Source organism: Siniperca chuatsi, linkage group LG5 (genome assembly GCF_020085105.1).
Source record: "Siniperca chuatsi isolate FFG_IHB_CAS linkage group LG5, ASM2008510v1, whole genome shotgun sequence".
Lineage (NCBI taxonomy): Eukaryota > Metazoa > Chordata > Actinopteri > Centrarchiformes > Sinipercidae > Siniperca > Siniperca chuatsi.
Genome location: NC_058046.1, coordinates 23,383,037 through 23,403,000, shown reverse-complemented (window position 1 = coordinate 23,403,000; position 19,964 = coordinate 23,383,037). Strand labels below are relative to the sequence as shown.

Genomic DNA, 19,964 nt, shown 5'->3' with positions numbered 1-19,964 from the left:
AGGTTACTGTCTAATGAATAAAGCAAAGTCTGAGTGACTGCATTTTTTTGTTTGAAAATAATTGAGGTTAGTGCATTTGAAAATTATTGGCAGTGTTACGCAGTAATGTGACAGTTCTGCATCAAATGATGCGTTTTGGACACTTCCCACCCCTACTCTTTAGCATAGTAGAAATAACTTTAAAAGTATAACTAAAGTATAGGTATAGATATACATTACGAAAGTACAGCAAAGTGGTTGTAGATAGTGCAAGATTTCAGAATGTTGCAGAACTGCACAGCAAATTTTCTCTCCTGCGTGTTGGGCTCTGAGACATAATGCTGCAAAATACAAGCAGACCTTGGTCTTTTAAATGTCTGCAACTCTGGTTTGATGAATGATTCAACCTTACCTGAACAGGCTGCAGTGTACAAATTCCCCAAACTGCCTGCGTCTGTGCAACGCAATTTCAGATGGGTAGAAAACATTGTTTTACTAAATAATCCACTTCCCACCCCCATATTCCAGCCAGTTAATGTGGGCCATTAGCGTACATGCAGGATAATTGGCCATTATGTTCTATTGAGCAGCAGTCCATCCAACATTGCCGACTAGTCCAGAGTACACATTACATTAGTGTAGCTTTTTTTCTGAGCTGCAGGACTCACAAGACTTAAGAGTAGTTAATTGGAGGGTGGGAGTTGTGAGGGTTTAGGGGCTTTAACACAGTGAAGAAGGTTGTATTCATTAAATACAAGATTTATCTCTTTTATAATTTACAAAATGTTCTGGGGTTAGACCATCAAATCCAGTGTTGCATTGTTTGACCACATATATAGCTTGTTGTATTACCAGTTAAACTGTACACAAAAGCTGCTTTGGAAGTTTGTGGCAGATTTCAGATTTTTTCATTTGGTTTTAAAGGTTGGTGTGTGTATGTGTGGGTACTTTGTCTACATACTTTCATTTTTTGTCAGTTGTCCAAGTTTCTTTGTGAGTTACTGTAGTTGCGTAGGTAGCTGGTTCCTTCTTTCTTTGTTTATTTTTTCTACAGGCACACACACAGAGAATGTCTTTCACACATACTGTACACAAGGGTGGTCCTAAATCATTCATGTGTATGAAACCTTGGCCTCTCCTCTGTTTCTCCATAATAAATGAAGGATTTGATCAGCTGCTTGGATCAATACCTTGCACCCTCTCACAGTTTGTACCTACTTGACACATAACCTTCTGATATATTTAACATGTAGCTTGCCGGTAGGGGTCTTCTCAGGGGTAAAAGGAGATTATGTATGGAAAAGCACACATTTTTGGAGATTTCGGACTGATATATATTAACATACACAGTGTAATGCAAATGTTGTATCTTCTGTTACTGTTAAGGAGTATTCATTAGGTGTTGTTTGTGCAGTCTAATTCAGTGCATAATAATAACAATAATAATAATAATAATTGCATTTTCAAGCGAGAAGCAGGAAGTGCTTTCCAGGGGAAAGGAAATAAAGTGCATTCTACATTCAGTGTAGCACGCCTGTTGGAAAAATAGGTTCCTATTGTGCAGCACAAGAGACTGATTTGTCCCCACATCTTGTCTGAAGTGGCTATAAAATACAGTGATTGCCCCTGGCCTCTGTCTTTTTTCCCTCCACTTGACCCCTCCTTTGCATTATAAAGAAGAGAATAATTGCATCTTTTCTCACAAATAATGTGCCGTGATGAGAGGGAGTGGGGGGGAGGGGGGGTGTAAACACAAAAAGAAAAGAAAAGAAAAAATGTTAGTGTGTTTTGGGTTCATTTGAGCTTCACTTTCACATTTAAAGGCATTGATTGATAATCTGTAAACAAAAGAATAGAATAGATGTACACATAACATGTAGTCAGATTTCCTGTTTGAGGGAACAAATTGGCCAAAATCTGTGAAGTGAGGATCATTTATGATGAGGACAATGTGACATCTGAGCACATAGTACTAGTTTAAAACATTAGTGACAAACCTTTTTAATGTAGTGTACTTGCAGAGAATGTATCATATTGTTAGAAAAAGGGATTAGAGGGATTAGACTGACGATTTGATAAAAAGAAGATGGACTGACAGACCGAGGTGCAGAGGAGGAGGAAACTTTTCGTCCCACAGTAGAATCTTTTGTGACAGAGATTTTAGAGGTTAATTTTCTCTCTTTCTGTCTTTTGTCTTCAAACCACTTCTCTTACCACACTTTCCCTATTCTTTTCTCCCTTTCCACTAACCTTCCTGTTTTCCTGAGGTATTTCGAGGACATGCCTTGCTAGACAGAATTTGTACAGTTTCTGAAAAGTGTGGCACAGGCAGATGTCTAAATGGCGGCCCACTGTTGGCAAGCAGGTAGAATAGTAATGAATTGTGGGGGGTCTAAGTAGAAAGGCTTGAGCTTTCTGTGTTCACAATGCTGACTGGATTTTCTGGCTCACAGGCAAAGGGAATCAGTGTGAGACACAAGCTATTGCTAATTGAACGCAGGGCCTGACTCGCTAACGTGAACGATTGTTTCACACCCCAACTATAAATCCTTCGTTACTCCTGAGGTGCAAATGGAACTTGACTCTCCCCCCTCAGCCATCCTCACTCTCATCTATATGATTGTGTACTGCTTCTCTTGTGCTGCTTTTGTAATTTGTATGGAGAAACAGACAGAGATATATAGTTAGGAGGAAAATTGTGTAAATGGAAAACACATTTATTTACTACCTACATATACTGTACATTTATCCCAGCCATTTTAAATGCTGGATATCATTAGATTCTTAACAATTGTAATTTTTTTGTTGTTTACAGTGTCGATTGCAGCCTGAAATTAACTGCTGCTCTATCCATCAACGACATGCCAAATAAAAAGTACTCGACCTGACAGTAAAGATTATAAAATGCCTTTTTGAGAGATTATTCCTCTTTGGAGAAATGCATTTCTTCCTGATTGACAGTAAGCAGAGCATGCCACACTGCTCATGTACAATGTTGTAACAAACAAAACCTAATTAAGACTTCATGTTTACTATGATGGGATATCTAGAGTGGGTAATTTTCAAGTCTGTGGAAGATCTTTTTAATACTGGACAAAAATAAAAAGCAGCAAATTACTTTTCCTAAAAGTAGGATGTAACCAACAGTGCTTAGTGTGTGTAGATAACCACTGAGAATAATGTAAAGAAGGGAAAGGAAAACTTGCCACAAACTTGAAAAAGAACACAAAACAAGCCAATATCACCATATAAAGGTGGGGTAAAAGGAGCAGCAAGCACTAGAGGGCACTCTCCATCTCCCTACCCCTCAGAACAGTTCTGTTCTACACACACTTACACACACTCATGCACGCAGAGAACATGCTGAACATTCAGATATGAAAGTCAGAATGAGATGTTCTCACAGCTACTAGGAGACAATCAATTTGAATTGTATTAATCAGTGCTTGCACTCAGGCCCTCTCTAGTTCACTATTCAATTACAACTGTTACATCTCATCCCTTTCTCTTTCTCTCTCCCCTCCTCCCTCTCTCTCCTCCACTCTCTTGCTCTGTCTGGGTATATATCTGTCTCCTACTGTAGCCACTATCTATATTAATATTTCCCCATTGTTTTTTTCCCCCTGCAGCAGCATAGATGATAGATTTTAACCTAATGAAAAGCACTTCTGTTGAGATTGAAAAGCTCCTTAAACACATCACAGCAAACCCTCTGTCTTTTCCTCCTTAAACTCCCCTCCTGTTTTTCTCCTTCACCCTTTTCTCCTCCTATTTCCTCCCTCCTTATTTTCTTGCCTTATCTCCCCCCCTTTTTCCCCCTGTTGTCACCCCATTTTCTTTCTCGACATTTATGTCCCCCAAACGCTTTTTTCTGCAATCCTTTCTTACATCTCCCTCTTTTCCTCCCCCCTCTTGCTAAATGGGCTGCATTACTGTAATGAGCTGGTAATTTATGGGGGAGGAGTGCAGGACTTGTATCATTTGCCCATTGAGTGTTTGGCCTCCCCAAGCTCAACCACTCCCTCTGGAAACACATGCATACGATCTCAGAGCCAATTGCAAACACACACAGACAACCCCCCAAAAGTAAGTGACATACTACACACACACGCACACTTCCATACTGTAAGAAATAAGAGGAACACCTTGCACACTTCTTGAGTGTCTCATTATGTGCAGCTACAGTACTAATGTGCACTAACAGGCACGCACATCCCGTGCACAATCATATACTGGGATGTAAAGAAATGTTTTGAGTTATGTGTGGAAAAGTGAGGTGTTAAGCAACCTCTGTAGCCAGCTGTACTGATTTAAAATCGAAGCATATCTCTGTTGTCAGATGGCTTCACACAGACAATGCAAAAATGTGTTTAAAATCAAAACAGATGACCCACTTGGGGGATGATTTTCTTCAACAGACATAATACTTTATAACCCAACAAGCATTTTGTTTACAAATAAAATCAAAATTTTCTTTGAATCTAAAAGTTAAAAAGTTCATGTGTGTGATACGTGTGTTTGTTATGGCGACAGAATTTCACAGCTTTGCAATTTGTGCTAATTCCTATATTAGACTCCACATGTGCATATATTAGAAAATGGAAATGCATCTATAAATTCCCCTTAGGAGACAAAAAAGAAAATCACCACATGTTTTATATAAATTGAGGCTGTTAACTTAGAGGAAAACTGCAAAACCTGAAATTGGCTTGTTTACTTTATGCTGCCACTAAGCTCTTCATTTCAGCAGGAAGAGCGGTTTTCATAAATGTTCTTCTTTGGTTCCCAGGCACAGGTTACAGCCATCGCTACACAGGATAATTGTCATTGTGGGATGTCTTTCTATTGTGGATGTGTAACTCAATAGCCTGCAGTTGAAAGTCACAGAGAGGCGAACATCCAAAGAGAAAGAGACCTGTTTAGACCACAGGGAGACGGGGAGGAAGGGAGGGCAACAGAGCAGGAAGGACAAAAATGAAACGTTCATGGAGGGAAGGTGGATAAAAGAAGAGAGAGAGTAAAAGATGTAGAAGCAAACAGTGGGGGAGGGATGTCGGATACTCTGACTGTTGTCTGTCTTGGCTCGTAACCTGAGTGGAAGATTAAAGTGAATGCAAAAGGTCAACGTTGCATGCCTCTGACATTATAAGTAATGTGTATGTGCATGTTTGAATTGTACACTATAGCCATGTTACATGGATGGCCTCCCACAGGGATGTTAAACATCATGGCGACAGGCGCTGACCCCATTCGTAAAGAGGTGAAAGGTCAACAGAGCTACTGAGGGGGTGACAGTGACCCTGAACACTGGAGCATCCTTAAGAGAAGATCAGGAGGAGGAGAAGACAGAGAGGGGGGAAGGGAGAGAGGATGAGGGTAAAGCAAGCATTAGAGTGAGGCTGGAAGAGAAAGGGGCAGAAGTAAGAGAGGAAGGGGGTTTGACAGGATGAGAGAAAGGATACTGTGAGAGAAGAAGGAAGTAAGAGGTGAGATGACAAGCAAAGCAAGAGATAAGTTAAAGGAATAAATAGATGGTGAGAAAAGACCCAAGATACATTCACACATAAACCACTCAGAAAGGGAGACTTGCATGCAGGGCATAGGTTGCATTCAGGTTGACAGTATAGGGTAGATGAGAGGCTCGATAGTGAAGAAGTTTGTGGAACAGAGTAGCTGTGATTTTTAGGTGAAATGGGGCCCACAATACACTCTAACACCACATGTTGTTAGACAAAGCAATGAAAGGCACATAGGCAGAAATGTAGGCCCCTGTCTGTTTGCGAGGCCAGGCTTTTAGATGATATATGAAGAACAAAAAGTTATTTTTCATTGCATGGTGATTTCAGAAGTTTTCCTCAGTAAGATTCTTGGCTGATTGTATTTAAGATAGATTAAAATACCTTTGTTGCAGTTGTCAGTGGGGTCCTAAAACATTTTAAAGTCAGTAATATTCAGGTAGATTAAATAAACAAACTCATCTATTTCTTGAACTCTACATATAATGAAAAATATGAGGGGGAAAGAAGTTTCCCAGCACACCGTTTCCCTTGCTACATTTAGACAAATTGTCCTTTAAAGAAGAACTCTCACGCAGTTTCAAGTCTTTAGCTGCACATTTGGTCTGTTGTGTGTTTCTCTCTCTGGCACTGACTGTGAAGTTACCTCCTGGAGAAAAGTGCTTTGTGTTTTTATGAGACATTCTGACTACACCGCAGTACAAAAACAAGGTTCTTAAACTGTCATTTTGCATTTAAGAACACTTATCAATTTCATAGATGCAGTCAAAGCAGCAGTCTCGAGTAAGACATGAGTTATTCTGTGTGTGTCTGAAATGAGCCTTGGGAAAGGTTAGCCATAAACTGAAAAAGGTGTTTGATCTATAGCCAGGTATTGATCAAAAACACTGTATAAGCTCATGAAAATGTACATGTGTGTGTGTGCGACAGTGCAATTTGCTTAAGAGTGTGTGCGGTGTATACAGTAATGGCACTTGACGTGTGATTTGAGTTACGGCCAGGTATTGATCAGAACACATCACTGCAGCTTTAAACTTTGCTAAGGAGCTTTTGGTGAGACCTGACTAAGTGCTGTTACAGATTCATGAGCCATTAGGAGTTTGTATGAAAGAGACTGAAGTGGGACAAACAGGGAACGATAAGAGGAGAAAAGAGTTTGTTGAATGTTTCTTTTTCAGACACAAATGGAGATAATACTTTTTTCTGCCTTTTTGTAATCTTTTCAAAAACAACATACAAATGAAAGAATAGAGTCTTTTAATGATGTACTTCTTTGTTTCAGACTAATCATTCTATAAAGAATTAAAAGATGAGGGAAACGTCTGTAAACTCAGGAAAGATTTTTAAGCTGAGAGTTAAGAGTTGAGACAAGAACTATAATTCAGGTGACTGAAATGCAAGGAGTACAGGACTTACTTTACATGGCATGTTCAAGCCTATTGTTGTTATTTCCCACTTACATGACAATATTTTAACTAGTCCCAGTGCTGGTTACATTACAGATTTCTGTATGCAGTGTCATGGTTACATTGTCTGTTGCTATTTTTATTGGTTTTAGGATTCAGAGAAGGAATGGGCGTCACTCAAGCCTTTCCTGAGGTGGGTCTGCCAGTTATTAACGGTCTACTAACCTAATTGTTGTCCAACTAATTGGTATTGGGTCATTTGTTTTAGGGTTATTTCAGGGGCTAAGTAGACCCCTAATTCACACACAGACGAAACCACACACAGACACACACTGTCTTGTGATCATAACGGTTTGGAAGGTTTTGTCAGGGGTAGGGGAAGAGGAAGTCTGCGTCTGGTTAATGATTCCCGCTGGGTTAAAGCGGACAGAGTGGACTATTAAAGACTCGAGATAAGGCATAGAAACAGACTTAGCGGCACTTGGAACGCTGACTGTGTGTATTAGACAGAGTCAGAGGGGTGTTTTGAGGAGGAAAGGGTAAAAAAAAAAAAAAACGTTGGCTTGGCAAATGACTAAAAGTCTGTCAGTGTTGGTAATATTTACTGAGAACTGAGTGGTGCTGCTAATTATCTGATTACACTGTGTGGGTAAACAGCTCACTATCATCACTAATTTAGATGACTAAACTAATTCCAAATCCCAATGATTACAGATACAAACATACAAGTATTTTTTAAAGCCATGCTTTCCCCCTTTCCAACAAAACAAAACTGAAAGAACAGCTGAGATTTCAGCAACAATGCTCTTTTACCTTCCAGACATGTTTAAATAGTATTAAGATTGGCAGAGAATCCCATGGTGTGTTAACCTGTACTCTAAGCAGTATGTAGGAGCAGCCTGTTTTCTTCTGGATCTTAATAAGCGTGATGTCAGAGAGGCCCATTTCTGGGCTCTGGATCCAATAGTAGCGTGTAATTACCTTTAAGACCTGCTCCCTATGCTAAAGGATTAGCCGTAATCCATAACCAAAGCCATAACTATTGCTACGCTACGTTAATTCCATTCAGACACATGCAACATGCAGTTCAGTGACTAGGACGCCGTCTGTCTTCATCTTCGTCCTCTTTCCTCCTCTTCACTTCCTCTCCGATCCTCTCTCACTTTGTCATTTCAAATTGAAGTTGTTAAGCTTTATGCCCCCCCATCTGTGATGTCAAAATTGGAGAGCAGTTTTCCTGCTGTATACATTACAAAATAGAGGAAGAGAGAGAGTAAGTGAGAGTGATGGACAAAGAGACATTCAGAGAGAGAGAGCAAAAACATGGGGAGGATTAATATCCTCAAAGGAGAGGTGCATAGGAGCAGAGGTGCTGTTGGTTTGAAATAGAGCTTAATATCCTGCTTTTACTGCTGATGGCAATGGGAACCTCAGTTTGTGTGTGTGTGTGTGTGTGTGTGTGTGTGTGTGTGTGTGTGTGTGTGTGTGTGTGAGTTTTTCTCCTTGTTGATGTTTTCTTTGAAGAAGGATAAAGATATAAAACACACAGATTATACACATAACAATACACACACAACATAAGTCTGTGAGTATGTTATTATAAGCATTTAATGGGCCCTTTTATTCTAATTTCTCTGTATTTATATACCTGTACACCAGGGCTGCCTGGTTAATTATATTAAAATCAAGATTTTGATTCTTACCTCTATGCAATCTCATTGCATAGATGCAATTGTGCAATTTCATTAGCAGGGAGATCTTTTAGATCAATCAAACCACTCCCAATTTCTCCCTTTTAATATGGCATTAATCCACATCACAAACTGAACTATGCCCAAAAATACTTCTAACGTGTGTGAGAGGAAGTGATGGAAGGGCGGAAGAAAAAGTTTCAAAAAACGAAAACAAAATGTGTCAGAATCTCAAAAACCCTGCTGTTGACAGCGAGGGAGAGGAAATAAAATTATCCAATCTTTGTTGTGACAAAAACGTTGTGCTGGAAAAAAAGTGTCCCTCTTTGTTGTGTGGAATATTTTTGGATTCAAAGAAAATAATGACAGTAGGTAGGCATAACAGCACAAATTCTTACATCTACCTGAAACGTCACCACAAAATACAATGTGCTGAAACTATCGGAGCCACAAAGATACTACAAGGCCTTGCCATACTACCACTCAAGTAAATATAACTGTAGCTGTCTACACTGCACCACCACACCTGGCAAGCTCTCAGATATTACTTTTTTTTAAAAACCCAACTATTTACCTTTATTTATCCACAAACGTGTAATTGAGAGCAATGCTCTCTCTTTCAGGAATGTGCTGTTCACACCTGGGCAGCTTCACTGGAACAGCTGGGTGTTAAGGGCCTTGCTCAAGGGTATTTCAGCAGTGGTACTCCATCCAGATTTATTCTGCTGATCTAGTGACAACCAACAGTCACAAGCCAGCACCTAAAGCAAGTAAATTGTTTATCCAGCATCAACCAAATCGCCAGACATCAATATAGGATGATTCTGCAAAACCCTGGATTATGTTCAGCGACCAAAAGTTTTTTACATCCTGTGCCAACATTTTTAAATTTCTCCCTTTTGACAACATCTGTGCATGGCAATTACATTATGATTAAGTTTATTATTTGAATTAGTATTATTATTAAGTATTTGAATTGTGAGTGCATCCTGTTGGAACTCATTCTCGAAATGTATTCATTAAATTCTCTTTTACTGGACCAAAATGTACTGCTCTTATCTTAACCTAATTAAGTCCTGATGAATAATGCCAATGTGTTAAGTGTCCCATTGTCCTGTGCATGTGTGTGTGAATTGGTGACGAGTGCTTGTTCTCAGTGGTGAAGGAAAGCCTGTTGTAGGTCACCTCTGTGATAGCTCCATCTCTCCTTATCACCCCTTCACTCTGTCTATCTGTCCTTGCCCATCACTCTTCCTCTCTATGTCTCCCTCTCTCTGGCTGTCACTCACTCACCTTTCCAATCTTCCTCTCCAAACTCCACATCCCCTCCACAAGGTTATCGCACATCAACCACTAAAACAGTCTGTGTGTGTGTGTTTAAGTGTATTATTTTCAGATGCTAGACCACCATAAAACATCAAAGTCACTTTTTTGTTGTACTGTCTCTACATCACCACTTAAACATTTCAGAGTCTGCTGGTTGCCTCTCACTCACTCACTAACTCTCTCTCTCTCTCTCTCTCTCTCTCTCTCTCTCTCTCTCTCTCTCTCTCTCTCTCTCTCTCTCTCACACTCACACTCACACACACACACTCACACACACACACACACACACACACACACACACACACACACACACACACACACACCCCCAAAAGCACATAAAACCATACAAGCACACGCTGCTACAAAATGGTATGTGTCAGCTGGTTTACATCAGATCAGAGGCTGATTGGGAAAATGCCTATGCCCTCGTTGCTCACACACACAAGAGGGCACAGTGCCTTCTCCCTGCCCTCTGGCTAATTAATTTCCCAGATTGAGCATGTCCCGCCATAAAGTGCTCTCCCCCCTTCTTGTGTCGCACTCAATCTGTTCCTCCTCTCTCCTGTGTCTTTCTACAGAGCCTGGCTCATTTCAGTTCCCCTGGCCTTTGATTGCGTTTGCCCAAAATGTCAGGGCAAAGGACATCACCTCATAGAACCTCTGCCACTCTCGTTTTCTCTTTCTCCTCTTTGCTATTCCCTTTTCTCTTAATTTATCTTTATATCCACATATTTGTATCTGGCTTGGAAGATACAACTCAGTTTTTGTTACATCAAGTTCACGTTCATGTCCGCAGCCCAGCAGAGTTTTTCCCTCTCTAAATTGAGGGATTGTCTGCATGTCTTCTCCAGTTCCCTCTAGTTCTCACAGCTTTTAATTCTCAGCTCACCACAGGCCAAAGCAACAGTCCCTCTCTTGTCTTACGCCTCCAGTGCGCGTGTGTTTCAAGTGCTTTATTTGGTATGTTGGTTGTTTACTGTATTAGTTTTGCACTCTGTGTGACCCCAGTCAGTTTGGCTGGGTACTTTAAAGATGAGCATAGTGTGTTAATCAATCAGACTGTGAGGCCAACGCTTGGCCAGATCAGACAGGCAGCAGAGGAGTTAAGTGACATCCACATGGTGCTTATTGAGGTCGCCGGGTCGCCTTACACAGTTTTTACACTTTTGAATGATGTATGTGTGTTCATGCATGTATATTTACATGCATGTAAACACACTCCTGTGAGAGAGTTTTTCATTTCTGCTCATGTTGACAATCAGTACACAAGTCATTGTCATGTCAACGATACACAGCCATCACAATTAAAGTCCTTCATGTTCAACCATGCAAAATAAACTTTGATACAGTTATGATTAGGAGTGGGTAATATGGAAAGAATCCAGTATATATCTGTTACTATTGTATAAAAATCTAATAGTGCCACAAAGCAGTCCTGCTAATTGATTTGCGACATTGACCACCATACCCTAATACATCAAGAGATATTAAAGGGATAGCAATCATACTGTATAAATGGTATGGTAAAATCTCAGATGGCATGACATATTTATATAATCTTAACAGTGTATATTGTCCCATTGCCCAACCCTGGTTATGAAAGGTGTATCTTTGAGTATTGCACTGCTGTTGGCATTTATGTAATTTTTTTCAGGAATGTTACAAAATACAGCAAAATTGAAATGAACTTGGCCTCTTTCTTGCAATAATACATGCCAGTATTGGTAAGTGTATTGGCTAAAGTTGGAGGGGGGAAAAATACATGGTAATATCCGCTTAAAAAATAGCTTTTGCATCCCTTTTAACTTCCACAACTTAAAAGGATGAGAAGTGAAAAGGGTTTTCTTTTGGTTTTGGGCATACAACAGTACAGTGGAGAGGGCAAGGCTGAGGCCAAGTTTTTAAACATAACACAAAGAACCGAGTGAATGTCTTTCACATTAGACATGACAGTTGTGCTCTCTGGAATACATCAGCCATAATAAGCCTTTTTCTGTTGTCCCTGCTGCCATATTTATACGCACACACTCTGCGCACATGCACACACTGCATCACAGTAAATCTTAACCATATACCGTCACTTCTTTCGTAAGCAGTCTTCATCAGCGACTAAAATATGGTGTATAGGGTTACAGCAGACAGGCATGGGGATGGCTTCAGAGCAATAACATAGCAGTAATGGCACACCATCATTTAGGAGAATGAAATAAGTGAATCTCTAATAAGCCTGTAAAAGATGCTTAACCCCTGAAGCTCTGAGGTCAGGTATAGAGATAGGAGAATAAGCTGATTAAGGAAGGTTTCTTCTCACGTTGCGGTCATCACAGGATTGACCAACTCCTGCCCCCGCTGTTAGGAGTGCGGTTACCTTAGCCTAGAACCGCTCCTGTGTTTGGATAAATCTGCTATTTATGGTGTTTGATAACAGCTTGTGCCTGATATGGAAAAGTAATAGGTTATGAATCTCTGTCTGGAGATAATGTAGGAGTTAATGGAACACTAGAGATTTAGGGTTTTACTCGGTTATACACCTTTGCTTGACATTTGTTACCATGGTTCCTAACTGAAAGCTATGATAGTGCCTTACACTTAAATTCTAATATTTGGGAAGGTCTTAGTGAATGAATTGCAAGGTATGCTGCCATGAGCAGTTGCAGGCTCTGGTTTTGACACAGGGATACCATTCCTAAAGGCACTAAATGGTCCATGACACTAGTTATATTGATCTGTTGATTGATTTGTTGTTTGGTGATTGACTGACAAGAAGATATGTTGGCCCAAATCCCAGGAGTTGCTTAAATAAACTGAAGCAATTTGTTTTAAATGTAATCCCCACCTGTTTCTCGTATGATGACATAGTTTTATCCCCAAATGACAGACTTGGTAAAAGACAGGTGAAATGTGCCATGCTCAAAATGAATGATATCCAGGATTTAAGGTCATTCTCTGTCTCTCTCTGCTTCTTTTCACACTAAAGGGGAAGTGTATACACACACAAACACATACACAGAGAGAGAGAGAGAGCCAGATCCTAAAGCCATTTTCAGGCAGGGCAGCAGAGTGTGTCCTCATTACCGTCTGTGAGTGTGTAGTCACCACTCAGTCACAGCTCCTGCTGCCAGAATGGGATTTTCCCCTCTTTGCTCCTCTGACTCTTCCACCTCTTTTTCACCTTAACTTCTCTTGCATATCACTTCATCTATTTCTCGGACAGAAAATCATTATCAGTCAGGAAAGACAATTTCCTGCTCCTATGGTCCTTTATATAATGTCAGTCAAAAGTTTTTGAAAACCCTATATTTTAAAATATTTTGGTTAAATTTCAAGCAATGTAATTATCAGTTAATAGCAACTACCTGATCAAGCAAATTAAGAAATGTTTAATGATTTTAAAAAAATTAAATTTCAAATTATGTTGATATAATTAAATAAGTAAGGCCTAAGTATTAATCGATTTAAGTTGGTACCTGTAGCCATCAGCATTCTGTATATCTAACTTACAACTGAGACTAACACTGTCTTTGTGTTTTGGTTGACATTTCCAGTGGACATGTCTTCATCAGAGTGCTATTTATTGTAAGAGTCCCATTACTTACTATACAAAGATTTAGGTCTTAGAAAACATCTCACACACCCAACAGTCATCAGTGGAGGCAAATGTCACCTGAAAGGGTTCTAAAGGCAAGCCAACATTACTCTAACAAATGAAAGATAGTCTCACAGGTAATTTGCACATTATGTATGTATGCTAAAATATCATTAGCACTGTGTATTATACTATCAAAAGGCTTCAAGTAAGTGGAAGATCTCTTTTTGAAAAACATCTGGCAAATGTTTTCCAATAAAATAAAAGCACATTTTTTTCTAATTTCTGTGATACCTAGCTCTGCTTATACTCTGAAAAAGTATTTTTTGAATACATTTACAATTACACTACTTTATATTTAACTAAAAGTGTGAAAATATAGGGTGTTCTAAGAATTTGTTTAGCAGTGTAAATTGCTTTGTGTGCATCTGGGTGTAAGTATTTATATGTATCTATGCAAAGATGAACCAGTTTTTTTTCACTTACAGTTTCACTTCATAATGAGAAGACTGCAGTACCATTGTATTTTCATGCAAACAAAATTATAGTATGGTTATAGTGTTTTCAACATAAATAAAATGCCTCAGATGCTTCACCACTATCTTACAATACAAAGGTACTGAGCTCCAATTGCACTCTCTATCTCTGACAATGTGAACAAAACTGTTCGACTGTAGTTAAAAGGTTTCACTGAAAGCTCTTCTCCTTTGCAAAAGTAGTCAATGATTTCCATTTGCCACCGGCAGTAGCTGGAGTTTACAGTCTCCTGATGGAGGATCAAAGGAAGAGGGAGAGAAGCAGAGCACACACAGGGCTATTAGACTGTAATGGTGACCAGATGAACTTGTTGATAGAGTACCAAACAAGTCTAAACAGCCTAACACTTGGCTCGTCCTGACAAAGGCATTATCTGACTCTCCAGTTTACCAACTTGAGAGTTTAACAAAATGATGTTTAGTGTTATTTGCTCTTCTCTTTCTCCTTGCAGCTTTCTCAAACTGCCATATGTTTTCTTTATGAAGTTTCGAGCCTGTAAATTAGTAATTCAGATTAGGAAGGTTGTGTGCTTTGGTGAGTGCAGTGCAGTAATCAGGAAATGCATGGACAATGTATTCACTCGCACTTCTTATGCATTCATCATGGTAGGCACCTGTCTGCTTCTATCCCCTCACTTTGTCAGGTTAAAAGAAGTTAAGTTGAAGGGGAAGAAACAGGGACTGGGAGTGAGGAAGGGGCAGTAGAGAGAGTTCTGTTGTTTGGTTGGGTTAACTATGAAGCGCTCCTCTTTTATTTGATCTCCCTGTTCCTCAGACAACTCCCAATTGCTCTGCAAGGGGGTTTTAACAGCAGCAATATGTGTGTCTTAACATCAGACGAGTGGTCTGAACCCAGGTAATCGAATTTGGGATCATGTGATTGGACATGACCAGGGGAACAGGATGGGGAGCCATTCACCTGCTTGACGTCTTTCCAGTCTCACACACACTCAAGCACATATACACACAAAACACAAGTGTTTCCATTTTTAGAATACTTTGCCAGGTCACCGCTCGTCAACAACATGGCTACTCCGTGTGCTGTTCACCCATCTGGCCTGATGGAGCCTCTTCCCCATGGTGCTCTTTTACATGAAACATTCTGCAGCTTCAAAGCCATGTTACTGCCTGTTTAGCCATAATGTGCCATTATGCATGGCATGCAAAAGCATGCTGAAGTACAAAAGGAACCACATGTGGAGCGCTTCATGTGCCCAAAGCTATATATTACATATGTTACATACTGTGCACAAGATGGTTCTTGTATGTATGTGTGTGTGTGTGTGTGTGTGTGTGTGTGCGTGTAGAGGAGACTCTACATTACATAGCTCCAGCTGAACAGAAGGAAAGGAGGTTAAATACATGCAGTTGATTCAAAAAGCACAAGATTATTCATTTCCTTTCTCCCATGGGAAGAAGCTCCCGCTCCACAATGTAAGCACACACTCGTGATTGCATGATATTTAATACGGTAATATGTGGAAGTATTCTGAGAAGTGCTGGTGATAAAAGTGAAAAAGGGAGAGAGGAAGAGATTCAATACGAGAAAGTTTGTAAAGATTAATTTTTCCCTCATTGAAGTGGAGACGTTTGAGTCTCAAGCTTGTTTGTAAAAAAAAAAAAAAAGTTTGAAGCGAAATTGATTTTTGCAAATGAGAAAACAACATCAGGGCTAAGTAACTATTTGAAGGTGCTGTCAAAGGTTTTCTCTGTCTTACCCTCCTCCTTTCATCTTTCTCTCATCCCTCGTACCTCCACCTCCCTTCCCACTCTCATTAGTGATGGTTGTGAGAGAGTGGAGAACAAAGCCCAGGCCCTGCCAATCGATCACCGAGCAGCACTATCAATCGACTGGTGGAGCACAGGTCTCCTCCATCTGCCCAACAATTGATGGGTCAAAGATTGATGAGGAAGATTGTTGTGCCTCTGTGTGTGTGTTTGTGTGTTAATGCAACAGAGTATGTCTTTATTTGAGATGGATTACAAAAGATTTAATCTCATCCTGTTTGTCAGCTGCACATTTTAATTTGTACTCTGCAAAAAAAAAAAAAGAAAATTAAGACCGTATCAAAAGAACCAGTGGGTGAGGTATGGTGTGTGTGTGTGTGAAGGTATGTATGCACACATGCTTTGAGGTGTAACAAAGCCACCAGACACTGACAGATACTTGTTTCGGTGGATACTCTTTACCCTGGCTCTATGTTTCTGGCCTGGCAGCAATAAACACACACACACACATCCTTCTATCTTTGTGAGGACCGTCATTGACATAATGCATTCCCTAGCCCCTTACCCTAACCATCACAACTAAATGCCTGACCCTTACCCTCACCCTAACCATAACTTAATTCTAACCTAACCCTTAAAACCAAGTCTTCAAACAGCCCTTTGAAGTTGTGAGGACTGGCCAAAATGTCCTCACTTTCCAAAAATGTCCTGGTAAATGTGTAGGTAAAAAACATGTTTTAGTCCTCACTATGTAGCAAGTACAAGTTCACACACACACACACACACACACAAGCAGAATTAAATCATACACTGGCATGGTATCACACTTTACCCTGGCACGATGTCATTGCCTTTCAGTGCTGTGACTCATGCCAACACTTTAATGGATGAATCCTGCAGCAGTCTGAACAAGCATGGGTGTGTGCGAGATTGTGTGTGTTTCAGCATGTTACCCTGTGTGTATATGTGTATTTTGAAGGTGTTGTGTAAACATTGGAATTATGTGTCACAGCTGGCCAGATGACTTGCCCCGGTTTCATCTCGAATTCCTGTGTGTCTCTCTGGGAGGACGATGCCACATTTGCATGAGAAAGGTTGTCAAACTAACACCTTTTCTTGTTTCTCTCCCTCCCTCCCTCCTCTCTCCCCACCTCCCTCCTCCCCCCTCTGTCTTTCTCCTGTGTCCACAGCTCTGATAGCCATAGGCCAGTACAGCAGTACCATAGAGACTGTGGATGCCGGCTGGTGTAAGGACATCACAGACCAGGGAGCCACACAGATTGCTCAGAGCAGCAAGTCCCTCCGCTACCTGGGCCTCATGAGATGTGACAAGGTAACAAGGCTCAGCCCATAATGTCTGCTGCTGTCTGGTTTCTGTGGCGCGCTCTCAAAAGATGCTTCTGATTTTTTCAGACATAGCAAATCAGATTTTTTTTGTGATGTGTGCTGCAAAAAAATTTGGGGGAAATCTGCAGTATGAGATTTTTTGTCTACATGAAAACCTTTGTACCTTAAGAGCTGAAACAATTATTTGATTTGCTGATTGACAGAAAACCAATCTGCAAGAATTCAGATAATTAAAAGTCTTTTTTAAACAAAAATATAATCTTCTCTAATGTGAGGATTTGTTGCTTTTTTGTTTGATAGAATTGTAAATCAAATCTCCTTGGAGTTTGGAGTCTTGGTCACACAAAATAAGCAATTTCAAGACATCACCATGGACTCTTGGAAATTATGGGCATTTGCACCATTTTCGGAAAAATAATTGGCAGATTAATGATAATTATCCTTAGTTGCAGCCCTACTTTATTTAATACAGTTGTAACCCCCCTTTTGATGCTCTGAATGTGCTTAATTTGTGTATATGGGTATGTGTATGCATGCCTGTGCATATGTCTGATTACACAACTTGTAAGTAGAACTGCACAATAATACAATATTTTTGCTATCAGAAAAAAAGATGAATAATACGTATTAAAATAGGTAAACTTATTGTATTAATACATTCAAATGCAAAAATACTTTAAATGTAGTATTGCCATAAAGCAGTCCTGCTCAATAATGTGCAACAATGCCCATTTTGGCCAATACACCCAGATACTATAAGGGGATAGTTACCTTGGTATAAATGGTATATAAAAATGTCTGATAGTTGACAAATTTCTGTCATCTTATGGTATATATCTATTGCCCAACTCTAATGCACATGTACAAACACAGAGACGTAATCAAACATATACACATGAACCCTCAAAAGACCCAGATTAGAGCAACTGGCCAATTCAGAAGTATCCAGAGGAGAGCATGTGGAGTAGCTAAGCCACTCTGCCTGTGCCCAGTATGTGCCCAGTCTATGTGATGCATGTTTCAATCAGTTGGTTGGGTGATAACAGAAGTAAAGTGACATAATGACCCCTCTCAAACCTACTGGGAGATGTCTCTGGGTCTGAGGGACGATGATTCCAAAGTCACGCTTAAACTCTCATCTGGCCTCTTACCCATCTAATCACTAACCTGATGGAGGCACATTTAGTTGTAGTGCCATGGTAACAACTCCACCCACCTCTCCAATTGGTTCAGTGGAGCTCCTACCACACAGATGCATCCACTTAGTGGGGGGATCATTCAGTCTGACATGAGTGGGATGAGGGCAGACAAGAAAGGGAAAGTGAACAGGTGGCTTGACCTAGAAACTTTAGCCTGTACTGATCTTGCACAGCCTGGTGTCTTGTACTGTAACCTGGTACACAACACAGGCCATAATACCAGTACTGGTAGGCTTCCATATGGTGAGTGTAACAGTATGTTTTAATGAGCCTTTTGTTTTCACGTTGAGGCAAGATTTTACATTTGGGTTTTGGGCTGAACAAATTTAAAAGCCTCTGCTGTGCAGTAAAAAGTGCAAGTAGAAGTTGGCAGGGAAGAAAAGGAGGGAGGAGTGATTTTGACTTATAGTCAAGGCCTTTCACCAGGTTGGGAACTCATCATTTTATTTCATCATTATAAAATCAGTGATATCTGCGTGTCGTGGCCTTGTGGTTGACCCTATGGATTTCTCTGATAAAAATGCCTACCCTGAGATCGTTAAGCGCGACAAGAACATCAGTGTATCATATTTATCTATTTATACTGTAATAAAATTAAAACATATGAGGGTCTGACAGTGACCCCATATGTAAGGTCTCAGTGATGAAGCGGTGTACTCAATTCACGTTATTGCAGACATGAATGTGTATCTATCATATTTATCTAGGAGTAATAAAGAGTAACTGCATTACATAGCAGGTGATCACTTAGATTCCATTTTCATTTAGTTCCCTCCTGCCTCGCCGACTCAGTGACCCAACAATCGATATCTACAGCCATGCTAATAAAAATCTGTTCTGGAATGACCTACATCTTTACTGGAATAACAATTTTGCTTAGTTTCTCTCCACCGTATGTTTTCATGCTCCTGCCCTCCCAACGAGCAAATTCACCCATCCCTCTGCCCTTATTTATCTATGCATCTCTCTCTTCAGATGTGATATACATACTCATAATTTAGCCTGGAGGATGGAAAGATAAATAATTATTCTCCCTCTGCTCTGAAGGGGGAATTTGGGGATGACACAGCTAAATAAAGCTGTAATTGGTGCTATTAGAGTAGTAATGGAGTGTGAATCGAACAGAGAGATTTTTTTGACAGTTTCCAAGGTCAAGTACATTACCAGCACTGAATTACAGAATTAATTCACTGCATGTTTGCCCCCTTCGCCCATTTCTCTGTCTTCTCTCTTTCGTGTCTCTAAAATTGTGTTTAGCATTGCAAATGAGGCTGGAGTACTGGTGAGGATTGGTTAGGCTTGTGTGGGGAAAAAGACCAGCCAACGGCAGATACTTTCTTTGTTATTGTTGATGTTGTTGTTGTTTTTGATTATGTTAGGCGAGAAAGGGAGTTACAGTAGATAAGGTCAGATTTCAGGAGGAGACAGAGAGAGGAATAGGGGTAATATGAAGTTTGCTCAGAGGGAAACAAATAAACAGAAATAAGTTGTTATTACTGAGGTCACAGCAAAAATGAGTGCTACAGAGCGAGTTAAAGAGGTAAAAAATGTGAGAGGCGGAGGCAGACCACGAGAATTGTGATTATCTACAAGTCAGCCAAGGGGCAGCAGTGACCATGCTCTGCCTTCTCCTCACCTCGTACTCTCATC

General features: G+C 40.2%; 1 protein-coding gene across 1 annotated transcript in view; it reads left to right on the top strand.

The window, feature by feature from the left end:
- fbxl17 (F-box and leucine-rich repeat protein 17) overlaps positions 1–19,964 on the top strand; it is a 214,710-nt gene that overhangs the window by 179,438 nt on the left and 15,308 nt on the right. Inside the window, exon 10 of the mRNA XM_044195885.1 lies at positions 16,959–17,101. Within this exon, the coding sequence (XP_044051820.1) occupies positions 16,959–17,101 (143 nt within the window). The remainder of the gene's footprint in view (positions 1–16,958; positions 17,102–19,964) is intronic.